A 20,980-nucleotide genomic window follows, 5' to 3' on the forward strand; every position below is an offset into this window, starting at 1 on the left:
AGAGAGAGACAGAGTGAGAGAGGGAGGGAGAGAGAGGGAGAGGGAGAGGGAGAGCGAGAGAGAGAGTAGACACGAGCCGCTGCCAGGAAGCTGCTACGTGTTCGTGGCATGAGCTGACAGCCAGGCAGAGGTGGAGGGAGGGATACACACACACACACACACACAGAGTTTTCCTTCATAACAAGAAGAGAGCTATTTATAATCAACTTAGAAAATAAACTTTGACGTCATCCTCACCCCCCAAAGGAACACAAATTATGAAGTGTGCTGACATTTTTTTTGTCAGATCAGAAGTGGAAAATCTCATATCTACCTGTTTAACCTCATAATCAATAATATTGCTGCCATTTTCTATTAATCAACAGAAACGGGCGTCATGTGTTGATCATAGAAATAAGAAAATGTACACATGTTATGTTGATAATTAAGTCTAATTGTCTTTTGTTCCTAACCCTGTACTGACATTCTGATGTCAAGTTTAATATGTAAGTCATTGCAAAACAGTTATTAGTTATAACTATCAACACTATTTCTTTATCACTGTATTTTTTTAGAACTGGTTATCATGTTCTGACTGTTTTTTTCTATACTATATGCCATTATACTATACTATACTATAGTACTATACTTTACTATACAATAATACTATACTATTATATTAAATAAGACTAAGACACGGTGGTATAGTGGTTAGCACTCTCGCCTTGCAGCGAGAAGACCCAGGTTCGATCCCCGGTTGGAACAAGGGCCTTTCTGCATGGAGATTGCATGTTCTCCCCGTGTGTGCGTGGGTTCTCTCCGGGTTCTCTGGCTTCCTCCCACAGTCCAAAAACATGCAATGTTGGGATTAGGTAAATTGGACACTCTAAATTGCCCGTGACAGTGAATGGTTGTTTGTCTCTATCTGTGTGTGGCCCTGCGATGGACTGGCCAACTGTCCAGGGTGTACCCCGCCTATCGCCCGATGTAGCTGAGATTGGCACAGCACCCCCCGCGACCCTCTGGCGTCGGTGGATGATGATGACTGACTGACTATACTAAATGAAATTATACTATACGATATGATGATACTATACTGTACTATACTATTCAGTACCATATTATACTATACAATACTATACGCTACTATACTATACCTGCATCTGTGCTGTAATACTGTTTACAGGGGTGTAATCTATCTAATTTCAGTATACCAGTGTGTGAAGTATATGTGAGGAAGAGGAGGACGGGAGAGAAAATGATCTTATTGGGAATAAATCTGTGAAAAGTCTGTAGTTGACTATGCTCGGTCTATTTACACCTCTGTGTTTTAACGTTGGTGATGATTGTGTTACTTTAAGAGCTCCATATCTTCTCAGGTGGTACTTATGGTATAAAAAGCTTGAGAACCACTGTAATAGATCATTGTTGACAGAGCAACAATCAAAGTACAGTAAAAATATAAACGTGTCTTCTGTCCAATCTCAGTCATCAGTGTCCCACATACAGTAATGAGTAAGTGATATATACGAGCGCAGTATATCATACAGGCAAATGCTGCCTGTTTGCCTACAAACTGTGTTGACTATCATGTTTGGACACAGTGACTCAGGGACTTGTCATTCTCATGACATTAAAATGTATATCCACGTAATTATTGATGTGTTTTTGCAGGTAAATCACTGTGTGATGCTGTTTGTACCAATTGTTTCAAGTATTGCACTTACTGATGATTTGAGAAATAACCCTGTAATGAGAAAAAGTGACTTGGCAACAGCTAGAAAAGGATTTCAATGGTGCATGTGTAGTTGTGTTTGGTCTTTCAGGCGTTTTGCAGGGAACACACACACACACACACACACACACACATATATACCATGACATGCCCCATGTGATGTATTGTGTTTTCTTATAAATGCACAAACTTGACAGTGTCACAATCCATAAAAGGTATTTTCTTCCTCCACTGATATTGTATGAAACATAAAATAAACACGATTTTCCAATTCAAAGCTGCGACAGTGAAGTGCACTTTCATGCAGCAGCTTTCTGAGTCATGAGAATTCTTTGTTGAGACTCAGGCGGTACATGAACACATGGTGCGCCACAGAGGGCTGCAACCAGGGCTTTAGTCGACACTGATGTCATTAGACAAGATCCCTAAGAATGTGTGTGAACGTGTCTCCTTATTTTTTTATTATAATGATTTTTTTAAACTGAATGTGTTGTTTCATACAACAACGTGGGGTGAAAATGCAACATGTGCAGCTTGCGTGCACAAGTCTTACTGTAAAATCCTCTTCAAAACTGCATGTTCTGATACCTGTGGCTCTGGTGAAATCACATACTGTGCAGAAACAAATAAATTCTTTCATAAAATTCATAAATCAACAACAGCCAGAGGCAGAGAGGGGGGGGTCAAGCCTGCCAAATGCACTGGGTCTGAATGGATACATCTTTAAAAAAGAAACACAAATGCAATTAATGCTAAAATAGGATTTGTTGAATGACTTGAACCTTTAATTAACAGATAAAAGACTAATAAGTAATGCTGTTATGGAAGGATCTACATTAAGTTGGTTAACTGGTTATTGATGAGGTTAAGGAGGATCCTCCACCAAAGGCAATGCTGGGTTTGGTGTCTCACCACTTTGTTTACTTGCTTACTTCTTCTGTTGTCGAAATGTTTTTTCTGCTTGGTGAGTGGGGCTTAATACTCCACCTCCCTGTGGGGGCGGGGATTCAGTTCGCCCAAGTATCCCGGGGCCTTAAGAGAAAGCATCGCGCTCCTGTGATGGACATAACCACATGGGTCACTGCATCAAGAAAAACAACCTGTCAGACAAGTCCGAGTGTGAGCTTGTTTTTTTTTGGGAGAAAAACAGATGTTGGATTTTTCATTCCAAAGATAAAAAAGACCACGTAGACTGTTTGGGTGTGCATCAGTGCTCATGACATGGCTGACACATTTTCGCCAGTTTCTCCAGACTTGACTATGTTTAAACAGTTTTGACTGTGAGGAGGACTTTTCTTTTCCCCGTCACCCAATATTCTTTTCTTAACTCGGCCTAAATATAAGACTGGATGCAAACAACTGCTCCTCTGTATATCCTCCTAACTTCAGCCTCCCCCACAGCACAGAGTGAGAACTCATTACATGACTCTTTGTGTGTGTGTGTGTGTGTGTGTGTGTGTGTCTACTTTATATGAGGAAACCACTGGTCCTGTCAGTGTGTGTAGTTTATTGATGCTTTTACTGTATGACTCCTAAATTTGTACACAACTCATTTACCACGGTAATTTAGTGCCACTAGTGCAACGTTGCCTCGTGCAGCTTCAGTGAAATAAGATAATACAGAAAGGCAGTAAAGCAGCAAGCTAGTATGGACAAATGTTACAAAAAAATACTACATACTATATTAATAATACACAGTTCTCAGTCCAGGTCGTCTTTGTGTCCATTTGTGTCCAGAGTTACCGTGGCCGATGAAAAATGTGCTGCGGTTGGATTTGGACGCATAATTCCTTTCAAAATAATGTATTAAAAAAAAGGTGATCCAAAGGTTGATGAAAAATAACACAAAATTAAATTTAAGAGAAAAAATATAATTCAGCATGGATTAAAAGGAAGTCTGGTGTTTTTGACTGTGTCCTCCTTTCCATCAGCCCCATCGCCCAAACCTAACCCGTCCTATCAACGTTGACCCCTCTCACATCACAGCCAGCAATCATGAACATGCACAATACATAACCAAAAAATAATACTTGTATAATTATATACAAGAATTAAAGATTCATTTGATACCTTTACCATTAAAACGTAATTTTGAGTCAAAAAATATTAATATACAAAAATAAGAAATAGCTATAGCATATGTTCTTAATTTACAAAAAAATTGAGTTCACATGCTTTAGTACATATGATACAAATGTAGTTTGTAAGTTGAGTTAAAATTGAACCACCTACCCTGTTTTTGCACACTGAGAGACAAAGACTTCAGCATGTTTTATTGTAAATATGTTTTTTACTGTTCAAATTTCACATGCAAACTGTGTTAAATGCAAGTAAAACTTCACAAAATCCAATTCCATTTTTTTTTTCTTCATTTTAAACTGTTGAAACACTCCTTTAACATGCAGTAAATTGTAAATGACCAGTTTTGTATGAAGAACCTTAAAAGGATACTTGAGTAAAAGTACATGTACGTTACCAGAAAATGACTTTGGTAGAAGTTGAAGTCACTTTTTATAATATTACTTCAGTAAAAGTCTTAAAGTATATGACATTTACTGTACTTTTTTTCACATTTAAGTATCAAAAGTGATTTTCTGATATAAAATGTACTTAAGTTGTTGAAGTGAAAGTAAAAGTTTTAGGATTAACGGTAACTCAGTGGTAGGGTGAGTTGTCTGTCAACTGGAAGGTTGTGGGTTCAATTCCTGGCTCTACTAGTCCATATGTGGCCTTGAGAAAAGCTCTATATAAATACAGGCCTTTACCAACTCTTCTTCTGATTTGAGTTGCTAGAAATCTAAATAACAAAGTAAAGTACGGTTGTGTGAATCTTCTACTTAAGTACAGTAACAAAGTATTTGTACTTGGACTGCCAGTTATTGAAAGTTCAAAGTAATCTTTAAAAATGGGCAAAAGCACTTACTCACAGGGCATTTTCTGACTCTTTCATGGGTGAAATAAGCAGAAAAGTCTCGACGGACATTGTGAGGCTTAGGTGTTAAAGGGTTAATACACTGAAAACAGGCAAATTAGCCACGAGTATCAACATATTATGTGGTGGCGTGACTTATCTCCATCCCAACACTTCACCTCTGTCTCAGTTCCTCCGGTGCACAAGCGTTCAAATCAGCAGCACCACCATCTTCCGTCGCGCACTTGCTGCAACACATGCCCGGCGGCACGTTTTACTGTTTATGCCTGACTATGAATAATGATTGACCAGATGGTTGGAACTTCTCACTCAGCATGCGTGTGATAGATGGAGCCGTCGTTCCTTTATGACATCACTGTCCTCGCTTGAGTCCTCCTACATGTGAGACGAGAGAACGCGAGAATGTCCAAATGTGTCGAGGGAAGAAAAAAAAATATATGAAGAGACACTGCTGGCTCTGTGTGTGTGCGTATGTGTGTGAGTATTTTGGTCTGGTCCAGGGCAACATGCCAGCACTGCTCTGCATCACATTGAGCAAGTACAAACAGCAGCCCCTAATAGAGAGGAGAGAGGAGACTGCCAGCCGTAAGCCACATTGTCTGAAAGTGCTGCTTCATGACCTTGATTTCAACTTATAAATTAAAATTCCAGACATTTCCAGATTGAAATTCAACCCATTTTCAAGGATTTTAAGCACCTGCAGTAACACTGTTTTATTTGTGTGAGTGTGTGAGTGCGTTAGAACGCCTGTCCAAAACTAGGTCAGACACTGAGAGACAAAGAATGATTGGAGAGAGAGAGGGAGAGAGAGAGGGGTGGAGGGGGCAGAGAGAAGAGAAGGATAAAAAGATGTAGCAGAATTCATAAAAAGAAATTGTAGGACTACTCGACGGACAATAAGATGATAAGAAAGATATTGCACACATAATGAAGGGCAAATATCGTCACCATCGTCAGTGTCTTTACATAAGCTGTTTATGTAGAGGTTTAGTTTTTGTGTCTTTGTGTCTTTTGCGGGGTTGTTAGACGCACATCTGTGCCAGGGATTTATATTTAAACAACGACACGGAGAGTGAGAGTTTCACACGCAGACACAGAGCAGAAGAGAAAGACAACGTGATAAAAAAAATGGAAAAAAAGAAACAGCCAGGAAGGAGCTCAGCTTTGAGCTCATTGTGCTCGCCGTGTCTCTTGCAGAAGTTGAGAAGCAGCATGTCATGAATTTTCAACATGTGCCCCATGATTTTCGTCCAAGTCACTCTCTAATGAATGAGGACAGTGCCACAGCTCCCCCATGTGGGTATATATGCACATTGCACTATGGAATTGACCTGTTAGTTAGTGAGAAGTCAGAGCAGAAAGGTCACACAGGTAAATCAGAGAACCACTTATACCAAGACTGTACAACCTTCTTGTCTTACATTAGAATAACAGCTTAAATATAAATTGAATGGGTTACTGACTGGCGAGTGAAGAGGTTAATTGGAGACTCTAAATTGACCATAGGAATGAATGTGAGAGTGGTTGTTTGTCTCGATGTGTTGACTGTGATGGACTGGATGTACCTCGCCTTTCGCCCTATGTCAGCTGGGATTGGCTCCAGCTTCTCTGCAACTCTGATGTGGAGGATAAAGCGATGGACAGTCAGGTTTACTGGATTGTACCTTTTTATTCCCACTCTGCACCCAGACCTCTGTGTAAGTGTAGTGAGGGAGGAAAAACACAGTGACAGCCAAACTTCAACAATCAAGACCACCAAGGTAACTGTAGTGCTGGTCCAAGGTCAATTAAAACGACTTGGAAGTCCTCGTCTGCTATTGACTGCAGTGTGTACTCTGGTCTGATGAATATGGATTTCTGGCGAGACAGAAGACTCACAATCTGGCAGTAAGTGAACAAATCTATGCACCAAAAATGCCTCGTGTGTTAGGGAATCTAGCTCTGGGAGTGTGGTTGCTGACCGTGTGGAGCCACTGGCCACAGTCAACCAAACTGTAATATTTTATCACTAGTTTAAACCTTTGGCAGTTGACATTGACGTGATGGTTGTGATGCAAGTGTGTTAAACGTGGAGCAGAATTTCAGAGGAAAGTTTCTGACAAGAACTTGACAGCTAACAAAGGCCTTACCCAGTATAAGTAGAGTGTTCTGCTGGGTATCTAAATAACACTCGTGTTGTAGTGAACGTCATTAATGCTCGTCGTGTGGTCGTTGAATGGACCAAACAAAGTGATGGCCACAGTTCTTAATCACACAACGCTTTAGTGAATGGTAGAGAAATGAGCCACTGAAGTGGAGAGTGAAGAGGTCACACTGACCACCTCAGGTGCGACAACAAACGCCACCTGTGCGTCAGCAAATACACTGTACTACAGACACGGCTTTTTCATCAACTAGATGTATCACACATTAAATATTAAATGTTTTGGATTAAAGGGAATACTTCACCCATTTGCATTTAGCTTTGTATTACTAAAATAGGGTTAGTATTTTTGAAAAATTGTGCTTCCAAAACTCAGTTTCCACTGAGTCGAGAAATATCTTCATTCTTTTTTTTTTACGTGCTCACCAGTGACACTTCTCAACTCAGGGGAAACTGATGCTGGAAAGCACAATTTTTCAAAAATGCTTCCCCTATTCAAGTAATACAAAACTAAATGCAAATCAGTGAAGTATTCCTTTAACTATGGACCAAAATGCTAAATTAACCAATAATAAAAGCAAGTGCAAACCGACAGACAGACACACAGAGCCACTAAAAACAATACTTCACTCCCACTCCATGGGGTGAAGTAATAAGCAGAAGAAACAAAAGAACAGTTAAAAACAGTATTTTTTTTGTCATACAATTATATCAACATAGATACTTGGAAACAAAGAGTATTCAGAGTTCAGTTGGGGTTGATACAAGATTTTATTTATTGAAACCGCTTGCATACAAAATACAGTATTTTGCTCTATAGACATGTTCAGTCAACACAAACATCGTAAATGCTCGTACTGCAGTGCTTTTTTTTTTTTTCTACTGTTGAAACCACCCACAATATATCTGATCACTATCTGTTGACATTATACAGTATGCACTCTGCAAAAATGACTGCCAGAGAATGAACAGTTCATAGGAGATTTGATGTTGTGTTATCTACACGCGTTCCACATGAACCATGCTGCCGTCCCAACGTGACTAAATGCTCAGGGAGGGATACGGAACGCTGCTTTATGGTCACTGGGATTGAAGGTTTCTGAACTGGAATGTGGAATCCCGAGAAATCATTGTGTACAATCTGTAGAGAAGTTATCGGGAACAAAAAAGTGAAGAAAAAAAACACAATAATGTTGCCGATTTAAGATTTCGTTCATTAATACCTCATGGAAACGTGAACATCCCACAGGGCGGACAAAGGACAGACATTATCAACAGCGAATGCAGGTACGATCATTGTTGTTTCTCTTCTGAAGCCCACACGGAAGGATGGGTAAAAATACACTCAGAACATTAGAATAGTTTAAAGACGAACCCGAGAGCACATTACAGAGGAAAAGAAATAAAACTCTCGTTGACTCAAGCATCCCAGGTCATATAAGCTGTCAGGTGTAAGAGAGCCTTAATTAAAATCTCCAGAGAAGAAATACTGAGCACCAGTTCATCAGTGACCCCAGCTGGTCAGCGTACTATAGCAGTCGTTCCTTCAACTATTTTATTTACATTTTTCCACCGCAATACAAACTGTGGTCTAGTTAGTGTGATAGATTGTTAGTAAGAAGCCAAAGCGTATAAAATTCCAGCAGTAAAAAGTCTAACATAGTACACTGAATCCCGGTGTGCGGAGGGAGGCACAATGAAATACACCAACAGTCACAGATGCAAACATTCATTGTCTCAGATGTGACAGCAGGAGCTCTGTTCGTCCTGGAGCTTCTGCAGCCACGAGGGCTGTACTATTTCCCAATGCATCAAACTTGCATGTGGCTCATTTATTCAGTTCAAAGGAGACACACTGGCTCTTAGGAGACGAGGCTCACTGCCAGCACCGTTCTGTTTTAACCCTGTGCACATTTCACACCAGTAAAAAAAAAAAAAAACCCAAAACGTCTCATTATCCATCACCATGGTGACTGAAAAAGAGCAGCGGGATTAAGAAAAAAAAAAAGAAGACATCTCTGTATATGGAGGCTGTAAACCCCAAAGACCAACGTACACGAAGTGTTTTCATCTTTAAAAAAAAAGAAGGGAAAATCCACCTTAAAACATTAAGTGACATATTTGACTTCAGTTACTGTGGAGGCTAAGTTGTCCCATTCATCTAAAGGGAGGATAATATTCCTTATGGGTTTAAATAGTAGCTCCCAACTCATACTACCATTCATATCTGTGCATACTGATGCACCAGGAGGAGGACAGTTTAGCTTAGTACACTGACATCAGTTCTTCCATCTATATCCAGTCAATTTCCCAAAATGTCCAATAATCCATCTATTACTATTTTAATAGTAGATTTCCATCGGCTCTTACTATTCAAAGTGATCCAAGAACAGAACCTTGGTCATGTGATAACATAGGGTGAGATGTGGTTTAAAACCCTGAGAAGCTGCCTTTTTTTGGTCATATCATTATGACATGATGTCAGTTTCCTAGGTCACGGTGAGTTTAAATGTAGATCTTTAAACACCTAGACATTATAGACGTATGGTCAGGCATGATTAATTGTAATATGACAATCCGGTTAAATAGCTGTTCTCCATGAAAGGTCAGACTATATAGCGAATCATAAGAACCCCGTACCATGTTACAATGCCACAGATTGAACTTTACAAAAAATAAAAAACAAGAATTCATTCACCTCTTAGTGGAAATTGAATGCGACTATGTGTGAGTTTTAGGGTGGATTATCCCTCACAGGTCAAATCTCTTCAAGTTCTGCAACACTACGCACGTTTCATAATTAATGACAGCTGTGTGTGACTCCACCTTATTTTTTTTTTCCACACATCAATAAGTTTATTATCAAGAGCTCTAGCAATTTACTGATATTAAACAGCAAAAAAAAGAAAAGAAAATATCAGGATAAGTGCACATCTGAAACAACTGTACAAATCTTTTCTCAGACAAATAGTGACATCATTATATACACAATTCCACCCCCTTTCTTTTCCCCATCAGGATTTTTTTTCTTTTTTTCTTTTTTTTTTACAATACAAAGCAACTCCATACTGTTGATATTCTATTGACAATATAGAGGTGACTTTCACTGGAGCTGCATACACTGCACAGAATGTTTACTTGCTAGAAATGCAACATTACTGCAGTGTGAAAACACCAAGTGAAAGTTAAACGTCCTAACAGATAAGTGACAGAGAAACTGACACAAATGATACTTTTGAAAAAGGAAAAAAAAGAAAGAGAATAAGAACCTGCTTTGCGATTCGTTAATGGTGTTTCAACTGTTTCTGGAGACATTTTCCTAAAAGGTAAAAGTTTCCCGCGTGTCACTGACTCTAAGCTGGTGGTTGCCAGAAGATGTTAGTCATCATTGGGCGCTCCATGCGTACAGCCAGTCTTAGGTCAAAGAGAAAAGAGACAAGGAACAGGGATTATTAATAAACTAAACTGATATGTCTTTTTTTTCAGCTACTGAAAGTCTCCAAAATCCATAATAAAAGACGTTCATGCAACTCAAGACTAAGACGCTCCATAGATATCTGGTAAAAAAAAAAAGACCTGGCTCAACCTCTGAAATCTCTCTTTTTTCTTCATTATTTAAGTTCATTATCAGGAAATAAAAAGGGAATTAAGTTACACAGGTCGCAAAGAGAAAAAAAGACGGGTCTATATGGACATGTTTGTCTTTGATAAACAATTATACTGAAGTAGCCAATGAAGAGTCCAAATCTGCAAAATCCTGAATCCATTTCACAGATGAACTGAACCAGGTCACACTGTAAGCTACAGGCTTATCATATATTTGCTGAATGTACAAGGACACAACACATTCAGTGTTTTAAAAGGGACCAGGTGGGAAAAGAGAGCCATTTCCCGACGAGGCAAAAGTCACCTCAACAATCAACACCCTGCCTTTGAGTTTAGAGGAAGCTCGGATATGCTCAGCTTTGCCAGTGACGGTCCAGAGTAAAGTTATTAATCCTTTCATTTAGGATAAAAACGGCCGTCTTTGCCCACCTGCTCACCCCCGCCTCATCGTCCCTGATTCACAGGTCTAGGTTGTGATACCAGCCACAATTAAAAAGGCACATGTCACACAAAATATAGTACGGTTTCTCTGAGCATTCACAGTTTTCTAGTGTGTAAGATTTGTCTGGATGAATGGGTGAATGGGCGTAAACTACTGTAGAGTTATTTTATGCTATAGGTTAAGAGACAGTTGGGTGTTTTTTGTGTGAAACGACTAAAATCACATTCTTAACTGAAGAAAAAAAAGACACCGAGTTCCCCACAGTGTGAACACAAGTGGATCACCACCAAAATATAATACATTTTTCCTTGGGCCATAACCTAAATCCCCACAAAATGCAATCAATATCCATCCTTTATTCTGACCTATACTTATAAAGCCAAAAACATAACCTCCTTGGTTTTTAAAAGATTGTGTTTTGTACAAACAGGCTGTAATGTGTTAGCTGGTGATCTATTAAGCATCTGGATTTTCTTAGTCAAGCCAACTGCCTGCAGCTTCTCGCTCCATATTCCGTAAACATGAGAGCGACAAACCAAACAGCAAGAGGGATGAAAAAGCTTATTTTACAAAATGTCAAGCACAACAATGAAGGGTAGATTTGTAGCCTAGCTTTACAAAATGATCCAAATATTACACGCTTAATCTGACAGTCAGGGTTACCGGCGGATGCTGAGTGGTTAGCAACTACAGAAATTAAGATTAGATTATTAAATGTTGATGAACTACAAATGCACAGAGAAACCTCGAGGAACCGTTTTTGCTTTTGTTTTACAGCAAATGTCTTATACTTGAATAAAAAAAAAATCCTAACAAGTGCAATCATCAGTCGCATTTTTCAGTCGCAAATTTACAAATACTTTCCATCTGAGTGACAGCAGTCAGTTTGAATTTATGTCGACTGATTGTATCAGTAAACGCCTTCATGACAGTCTAAACTCTTACGACGGTGCCACTCGTGATCCTTCACTGCAAAATATGTATGAGGTCAGAAGCTGTCAACCAAACAGAACACTGGAACACTTCAACAGGAGAAACTGAAGCCTTTTTTTACTACTAGTCGTTTGATATCCAGAAATATGTACTGGTTAGCAAAAGTCACCTGCAGCTATGACATGTTTTTCAGTCCCCGTCACGAGGAAAGTCTACAGGACTGGACATCATCTAGGAAAACATGGCCAGAATTGGTCAAAGATGTCTGTTTCCGTTTGGTCTAACCACAGAAATAGTAAGAAAAGCATTAAGTTGTGACATGAATCATCCGAGTAAGAAAAATACCCACTGTTCTAAATATACACCGTTTTTTAAATATACAGTATAGAAAGATTCAATCTCTTCAGGATGGTTGTTTTTTTTTTTGTTTTGTTTGTTTTTTAAGAATAGGCCAATTCAAAGAAATGGAGGAGCATAAATTCAAGGCACAAAGATTTTAAAAAGACCGAGAGCGGAAATGAACAGATGTAAACCTTGCTTTATAACAGCTCAAGTCGTGTCACTGAACCTTTCACAATCCCTCAATATATAAGTAAACGAATCATTTAAGCTGCAAAAAACACCCTGATTATGTTTAAGGATTACTAGAAAATTATGTAACAGTAACCTCCCATCCTATAATTTACAAAATGTAGCCAACAGAATACATAAAACCAGAATAATTCACCAAAGACTTAATAGAGAATTAGGTCCAGAATAAGTTGGGAAAACAGGAAGAATAAAACTTATAACAAGTTTTTATTGTATCAAGGAATTACATTAATGTGTTTCCTCTACACTGATACTCGAAACACTAAGAGCAAAAACAGAAAAAAATAAAGTTAAATACAAAGTTTTTCATAAATTAAGGAAATGCAGGAGATCTACTTTGATATTGTTGCGGTGCTAATTTAACAGACAGGCATCCATCCAGGACAGCTTAGTTAACTGTAAACGGAAACAACTCCGGATCAATCTGCCTTTCTCTGCCTAAGCCTTTGTGCCAATGTTGATACGGTTAGATTTATTATTGCTGCATTTTGTTATTTGCCGTCAATACAGCAGCTAAGTGTGGGCCTAACAACGTGACAGCCAGCTCAAGGGATGAATGAATTATTCATTTTAAATAGGGGAGCAGTTCATCACATTTGCAACCAGCTGGAGACTCTTGTCTTCTGTGTCTTTAACCGTACATCAATGTCAAAGTGCCTCAGATTTATGTTTCTCCATCACTATGTTCTGCCGTGGACTTTTTTTTTTTAAATCCATGCTCGGTCTGACAGTCAAAGAGAACGACAATGAGAGTTTTACATTAAGTGGGCAACAGGAAACAAAACACGACAGACAGGACGAGACCGGTAAATCACTCACTCACGCGCTGAGTGAATCCTAAGTGTCCAGCTATGCCTGTTTCCCATTTGAAGACATTATTTGAGTGACACCGAAACACATCTGCCCCCACAGAAAAATAAAAGTGAACTGTAAACAGTGTGGTCACCTTCATAAACTGTGTTGCTGAGCTGTGCAAGCCCCCACTTTAATTCAAATTAATCTAGAATATTAAGGTAACAAACGTGTTTCATTCTGCCAACAGGTGACTGTTCTTCCTTGTTATTTTTTTTCCTTTTTTAAAGTATGTAATTTTAGTAATTTCAAACAGGGAATTGACAAAAACAAACAAACATATTTGAGGTTGATGGGGGGGGGCACGTTTTGAAATGACACCTTGATAAGAAATTCCTCCTCTTCTTTTCTTTTTGTCCCAAAAAAAAAAAGTACTGACTTTTATTTGTCACTCTACAGAACAACGGAAAATACTAGGGGGGAAAAAAGAGCCCAGACCAGTTCACTTTAAGACCAGATCAGCAGATGCCAGACGACCGGTGGTCCGCGACATCATTACAGTAAACTATCATGCTGATGAAACGTGTATTCATGGGTTTAACAAAGACACAGAAAGAAAAAGCGAAAGAAACGGAGATTCTACAATGATTTATGACCACTTGCCTGTGTGTTTGGCCAAATCCCAATGTTCCCCATAAACCCTTGAACCCTCATAGACTCTGTTGAGGTCACCTGATGTAATGACTTCAATTTGAATAGGACACAACATTTTATGCTTCATATTACTTTTCCTTGACGATGTGAAATCGTGTGGTTTCATTTTCAGTTTTGAGTTAAATTGTGCAAAAATTAAAATCAATGTTTTATTTATAAACAGCAAACTGCAACTAAAAAGTATTTTCACTATCAACTAATCTGTTCATTACTTTCCTGCCTGACTGGTTGTCTCATATCATGGAGCAAAATAATAGAAAATATTCACATTTAAGTCAGTGAATGTCTTATTATTAACAAAAAAAAACTCAAACTGATAAATCAATTGTCAAAAAAGTTGGCTATTAATTTATGAATTGATTTATAGATTTAAAGATGTAGCCCCAAGCTTTTTTTCAGTTGGGTGGTGATTGATTTGTGACCCACTTACTATGAACTGTGGGTAATTCCCTTTGGCAGAATCTGCAGAAATAAAGACTTACGGAAAAGTGGCCGTCAAGTGTTTAAAATGACCACATGACTAGCTCACAGTGGACAGTCCTAAGTGCTCACGGACTGACCGTGGACATGCTTTAAAGTCTGTGAGTCTGTGAGGGTGGACATTGGGACTGGGCCTTTCTGAATGTGTGTATATGTGAATGAAAATGTCCTCCAGCGGTGTATCTACGACACTCCGTTCACCAGTGGAGGAGCGTCCTGTTTGTCCTTCTTCATCCCCCGGTCTCTGATGGGTCTCTGGTGATGATGACGGGACGGGCCATCGCCAGCAGCACTGAGGCCAGTCTGAGAGGAGGAAGCTCCTCCTCCTCCTCGACCCCCTGACGAGTGCGGCATGCTCCTCTCATTGTTACCATCTAAACGGTTCTGTGGGAAACAAGGAAGCAAGTACAGGTGAGTTGTACAGGTGCAGTTTCAGCCAATTCCAGTTCAAAATCTTTGTAACCTTATGAGAATTTATTGATTTCACATATGTGGAGACAGGAGGGAGCAGTGACCAGAAGTTATGCCATGGCAACCGTCAGCAGCATTTTTTTATTTATTTATTTATTTTTAAATCAGCTGCTGCTAGATGATGTTGCCTAGGAGCTGCACTCCAGAGGCCTTGCTGTTTCTGGGATACTCTGACTCAATCATCAGGTTAGAACTGTTAGGCCTTCGACAACCTCGTTTACATCACTGACAGGAAATGAAAAATAATTGTACTAAACAATTGATTTAGTGAACTGTGACGAAACAGATCAAAATAGTAAACACTTTTTTTGCTCAGTCTGATCTTTAAGAACAGGCAACTTCTCAAAAACAAATTAGCGTTAATCCCACATTTTAGATGAATTAAGATTAAGATTAAAACAAAGGCTGAGTGTGTGTTTACCTGTAGGCTGTCTTCCTGTACTCTAGGCTTGGGGTCTCTGATATGACGAGGTCTTGGATCACCCCACTGCATGTCGTCACCTAAACCAAGACAAAAATTGTCTTAACTTCCATCACTGTGCACACAAACCGACGAGATGGAAAAACAATAACAACTTTTTTCTTTCAGGAATCAAAAACCACTTACTACATCACTGACACGAAGTCAAAACCTTCACGTGTCCATGCACGTCAAATGTGAGAAACTCTTGGCAGGGTTACATTTAAAAGGCGTCAAAATAAGATTTATGTCAGGGGAGATTATTTTTCCAGTACAAATGTGAGTCTCGTGGAAAAGCAAACCCTCATTATGATAATTTATTAGCTAAAAGGAATCCAGAGAGATCTCATTAAGTGATTCGTGTCTATTTTTTCAAGCTATAATTTGATGAAATGCATCGCAGACATATAACTGATAAAATCAAAGTTTATCTTGGTTTTTCATGTGTGCGTGTGAGTTCTTTCCAGGTACTCCAGCTTCCTCCAACAGTCCAAAAACATGCATATTGGGGATTAGGGTTAATTGGACACTCTGAATTGACTGTTGGTGTGACTATGAGATCCTGTGATGGACTGGTGACCTGTCCAGAGTGTTCCCTGCCTTTCACCCTGTGTTAGCTGGGTTGTCTCCAGCGACCCTCACGTGGAGGATAAAGCGGTGTAAAATGGTTGGACGGGTGTTTGACTTATTATAGTATATTGCCTAACACACAGTATCTGCTGAGGAAAACCCCCGTTACAACATACATAACGGCAGTGACAGCCAATGACAATCGCTACCAACCTCTGTGCCCTCCTCTTCCTCTCGCCCCTCGTCCTCGCGGTCCTCCGCCGCCTCCTCCTCTCCTCCTTCCGTCTGTTCGTCTGGGCATGGATGCGCCTCCTGTCATGAGCTCCTCAGTGGGAGCCAGCGACCAGTCACTGAGCTCCTCTCTGTGGTCGGACTCCGTCTCTGAGGCGTTGGATGCCTCCGAGTTGGTGCCTGTGGGCCAGGGCACAGTGAGTAAAACTTAACTGCCTCAGAGTGACACAATAAAATGAACCTTTGATTTATTGTTTAGTTTTATAATAATGTTGTTGCCTCGGGAAGACATCCTCCTTTAAGTACTTAAAGCCTTGCATGCAGCTGCATATTTCATTTACTGAAATGTCACATATGTACTTAATTTACTCTGGATACACAGAATGTAACACTTTAGTTATCCATGTATATGTGCAAGCACTGTATTTTGTAAAATATGATATTACAGATTACAACAATTCAATTACTTTGTTTTAATTCTATATCGTACCTGAGGCAAAAGCTGCTCCCCCTCCTCTTCTCCCTCGTCCACCTCGTCCTCCACCGCCGATGTAGGGCTTCCCTCCTCCTGCTCCTCTCCCCATGCCATTATCGAACACATAGGTTTTGTCTTTAGGGTTTCGGAGTCCTGTTCCTCCTCCTCCACCTCCCCCGCCTATCTGTCGCAGCTGCTCATCGATCTGAAGGCGCTCCAGACGAAGCTGATCCACTTCCTGTCGACAATTAGGGAAAAAAAATTAGACAGCTCCCCAAATACCGTCATTAATACAATGAAAACGATAAAAGTTAACACTTTCATTGAAATAACAGTCCATTTCTGCACTAAGGTCATATGTGACTGGAAACTGAGAATGAGAATTATTTAATATTGCTGAACAGAAATACCTTAAGGTAGTTGAGATGGTAATCCAACAGCACTTTAGCATTGGAGATGCTTTCCTTGGTCCCCACAAATACAAATGGCACCATTACCTGTGAGAAAGGTGCAAAATAAAAGAGAATGATCCACCAGCACTAGTTCACTTATTAATGGAGTCTGACCCAACTATTAAAGATCCAATGTGTGGGATTTAATGGCAGCAATTAGATTTTTATTTTTCCATTTTAGGGCCTATTCTGACTTGAAACTAAGAACCATTTTGTTTCATGACCGTGGCCCCTTTTCGTACATATGCAGTGGATCCTCTTCCATGGGGTGACATTATTATGTTACCTGAGTGTCACAGTCACTTTTTTGTTGTGAGGGATATTCAATTTGTTGTAATAGTTAACTTAAAAAAACTAGAAGCCACTCAATGCTCCAGAGCGAATGTCTAAAACATGCCCCTTTTAAAATTTCTTCCCCTTATAGAAAAAGTAAAATGGTCACACCTTCTTACTCAGTACACAATTTTTAACTATCATGTAACTAACAAACACACCAGCTAATAAAACAGGATCCAAGTGGAATAATAGCAAAATTAAGATTGTCACAATAGCATGTTTGTGTTTTTTCTCTACATAAATCATACTGATTGCAATGCAAGTGATAGGTGCGATAACATATTTTGCAACATTAGTCGTTCAGCCTGAAGGTTTTGGGCTCGATCCCTGGCTTCTCTAGTCTACAAGCATGTCCCTGGGTGATGCGCTGTATGAATGTGTGAGTAAATGGATGTGAATGGCAAAAAGTGCAGAGTAAAACAGCTTTGAGTGGTCATACAGATTACAGATTCACTATATAAATACTGACCGTTAACCATTTTCTTTCCACTGACCTCATCTGTTGCTGTTGCTGCCGTTGCTGTTGGTGTTGCTGCTGTTGCTGTTGCTGCTGCTGCTGTTGCTGCTGTTGCTGCTGCTGCCGCCGCCGCCACCACAGCCACAGATGTCTTTTTGTCATTTTCAGGCTCAATACGAACTCGTACCACACCAGACTTATCAACCACTTCCTGGATCAGTTTACCGTTCTTGCCAATCACCTTCCCTGTGATGGCAAAAAAAACAAACCCATTCATCAGACCATTGATATTTTAGAGGGAGCAGTTAATTGCTGGGGCTCGGTTGTTAAGTTCGCTGGCTAATCCTTGAAAAAAATTTAAGTTACCACAAATAGATCGATTTGTCACAGCTGAGTGATTTTCTCACCTACTAAATTCTGGGGAACTTTGATGACATCTTCAGAGAACTCCAGGAAACACCTTGCAAGACGGACAGCCTCCTGGTCCTTAGACAAACATCCAAATATTGAGTTTATTTGTTATTTAGTGTTTTAAATAACAAAACACCGCTGCACACCAGTCTGTAAAAAAAAGAAAGAAAGAAACACAAGAGCTAGTGCACATATCTCTATCTTACCTCTCCATATATGTGGAAGGTACAAGTCTCTTCGTCCAAGTCTATGTTAGTGACTCCAGGGACTTTTCGAGCTTGCTGGATGTTGGCACCATGAGTTCCAATGGCCAGACCCATTAAATCATCTCGAACCGTAAACTGCTCATGAAACCGAGATGCAAGCTGTCTGGAACTCTGTAGAACACACACACAAACTCTCAGTAACATAAGAAGAGTAATCTATCCTGACTGCAAGATCGTGCACAATTATCAAATTAAATGACCATAAATACATCCATTGGTGTGTGCACGTGTGTGTGTTTGAGTGTAAACATGTACCTCCAGTTGTCGGCTGGCCTCTTCATTCCTCTGCATGAGAGAGAGTTTGGTGCGGAGGCTCCTGAAGTGCATGTCGCTGATCATGCTGGCCCGCTTCATTGTGACCTCATTCACAGACTGTGAAAAACAATCAAGACCCGTTAAGTGTTAGTGCTGTATGTGACTTAAAAGACACAAACTTGTTTAAGTCATATATGGGGTTGCAGTCACTCAGATTAGTATTATGTTCATTCAATTCAACACATTTAATTAGATTAGACAGAAGAACGTTGTCTTTAAATACAAAAAATAAATACAACAGTACCAAAATGACCAGTTGCTTTTTCTCTGAGTCATACGTGATACTGAATGCTCCCACAGCCTTCTTGAAGTCTTTGTGTGCTGATTCCTTTGAGCACCTGTCAAATCAAGAGTTACACAAATTCAACTCATGTGAATTCATGTGCAAACTCCCCCAACTGTCTCCCATATTTCAGTCTAAACAGTTGAGACACTTGCGGCAAACTTGTAAATCTCTGCGTGTCCATGTCTCTAAATTAGACTTACATCTGCCGTAGATCCTCAGGTACATCCAGTCTGATCTTGAGGAAGGAATTTTTCGTGGCTGGTTTATTCGGGTTGACTGGTCGTAACCTCTCCAGTGTGACTATCTCATTTAATGTAGCGTCACACGCAGCATATTCTATTACATAGAACTGAAGACAGTGGCAGACAAAGAGAGATTCCAATTGAGGCAGTTATACATTTTATAAGAAAATCAAATCATAAAAAAATATAATCAGTTTAAATGATGGAATTACAATTATGTAAAGAGAATGTGGGTATTATAAAGAGTGAGTGAGTGAAAGAGATGACAAACACAAGTAGCAAAAACAGCAGTGAGACATCTGACATAGTCCAACTAAATCCAATTTGCTATCATTAGATTAGCAGCACAAACTCAACTAATCACATACTATCACAGTAACACTTATCACACCTCATTACACCGAAATAAATGTGTGTAAATACATATATTTATTTATTTATTTATTTATTTATTTAATGAGTCACTTAAATATTTTTATTTTTTCAGTATGTATGTATAAAACACTTGGACATAATAGGCCACTAGAATTAAGCAAGGGTTAGTTTTATTAATGAGGCCGCATTTCTGTGAAAAAAATCAGCAGATGTGTACAGTTTAGATTTAAACCAATGACAGTTTTGCCAATCTGCTTGTGTAATGTCTGGATTTGCCTGAAAACTTCATACCCAGTCTTACTTGTATATTGAGTTATACTGAGCATTAAGAATAACACAGTTAGAGCCTTACCTCTCCTTTGACCATGCGAACCTTTGCCAGCCACCATCCACACTGCTCCTTGTCATTAGCCCTGGAATAAACCTGGACACACACAGAGTAAGTCTCTCAAAACTTTCCACCCATTACTAAAAGACTGAACAAGTCAGAAAACAGATTTCATGCAGAGACTAAGTGAAATTGGGTAATTCTTAATTCCATATTAAAAGGGGGTCAGTGTAACAGGCTCTGTTGAGAACTTCACAGTAGAAAATGAACATACTTGAAATCACTGAAATCACAATCAGAATTCCTCATGAAACATTTATCATATACTGAGCAATATTTCCTGGGTGAATTTTAAGGGAGAGCAAATCTAAATTGTTATTTTTTTGGTTTGTTTTTTGTTTCTCAAATTAAAACACAAACAGATTAATACGGCAATTTAAGGGTGTTCATTTAAATTTCAACAAATTGATTTGTAGCACAAACTCTAGACTGCACAGACTGCTTCACTTTGAGAAAGTCTTGATTTAAGTGAAGCATAATCTGTAATGATCTTGCATTGTCTTCCAAAATGATGTCTTGTGTTTCACTTTTGCTGGCCCATGTTTAATAGAACCAACAATGAACAATATCACTCGCAGCAAGACGCAGCATCAATAATGTTTTAATGTGTGAGAATATGAACTTCATGTGAGAATTCTGCAAGTGACAATTTAGCCTCGCCTCACCTCAACCTCATCACTCTCATTGATCTCTTTGCAGAACCCTGTTGGAGGAGGATATCGCACATCCTGAAATGGGATCTGGCGCTCTGGCTGCCAGCTAGGACAGAGGGACACATACAAAAAAAGAGTGTGAATTTCATCATTGGCAAAGGTAACTCAGCACAGTGGTGCATGCGCTTTACTCACTTGTTTTCAAACGCCACAGTAACTGATCCTTCATGAACATCCTTCACAAA

General features: G+C 39.4%; 1 protein-coding gene across 1 annotated transcript in view; it reads right to left on the minus strand.

Moving 5' to 3' along the window:
* Window positions 1–12,549: 12,549 nt before the first annotated feature.
* fmr1 (fragile X messenger ribonucleoprotein 1) overlaps window positions 12,550–20,980 on the minus strand; it is a 10,562-nt gene continuing 2,131 nt past the window's right edge. Inside the window, exons 2-15 of the mRNA XM_058649544.1 lie at window positions 20,931–20,980; window positions 20,748–20,841; window positions 20,047–20,118; window positions 19,278–19,426; window positions 19,036–19,129; window positions 18,732–18,848; window positions 18,417–18,587; window positions 18,207–18,285; window positions 17,837–18,045; window positions 16,965–17,051; window positions 16,570–16,792; window positions 16,062–16,259; window positions 15,240–15,319; window positions 12,550–14,731 (exon numbers count right to left, since the gene is read on the minus strand). The exon at window positions 20,931–20,980 is cut by the window's right edge and continues 1 nt beyond it. Coding sequence (XP_058505527.1) covers window positions 14,531–14,731; window positions 15,240–15,319; window positions 16,062–16,259; window positions 16,570–16,792; window positions 16,965–17,051; window positions 17,837–18,045; window positions 18,207–18,285; window positions 18,417–18,587; window positions 18,732–18,848; window positions 19,036–19,129; window positions 19,278–19,426; window positions 20,047–20,118; window positions 20,748–20,841; window positions 20,931–20,980 — 1,824 coding nt within the window. The 3' untranslated portion in view covers window positions 12,550–14,530. The remainder of the gene's footprint in view (window positions 14,732–15,239; window positions 15,320–16,061; window positions 16,260–16,569; window positions 16,793–16,964; window positions 17,052–17,836; window positions 18,046–18,206; window positions 18,286–18,416; window positions 18,588–18,731; window positions 18,849–19,035; window positions 19,130–19,277; window positions 19,427–20,046; window positions 20,119–20,747; window positions 20,842–20,930) is intronic.

This window comes from Solea solea, chromosome 14 (genome assembly GCF_958295425.1).
Source record: "Solea solea chromosome 14, fSolSol10.1, whole genome shotgun sequence".
NCBI lineage: Eukaryota > Metazoa > Chordata > Actinopteri > Pleuronectiformes > Soleidae > Solea > Solea solea.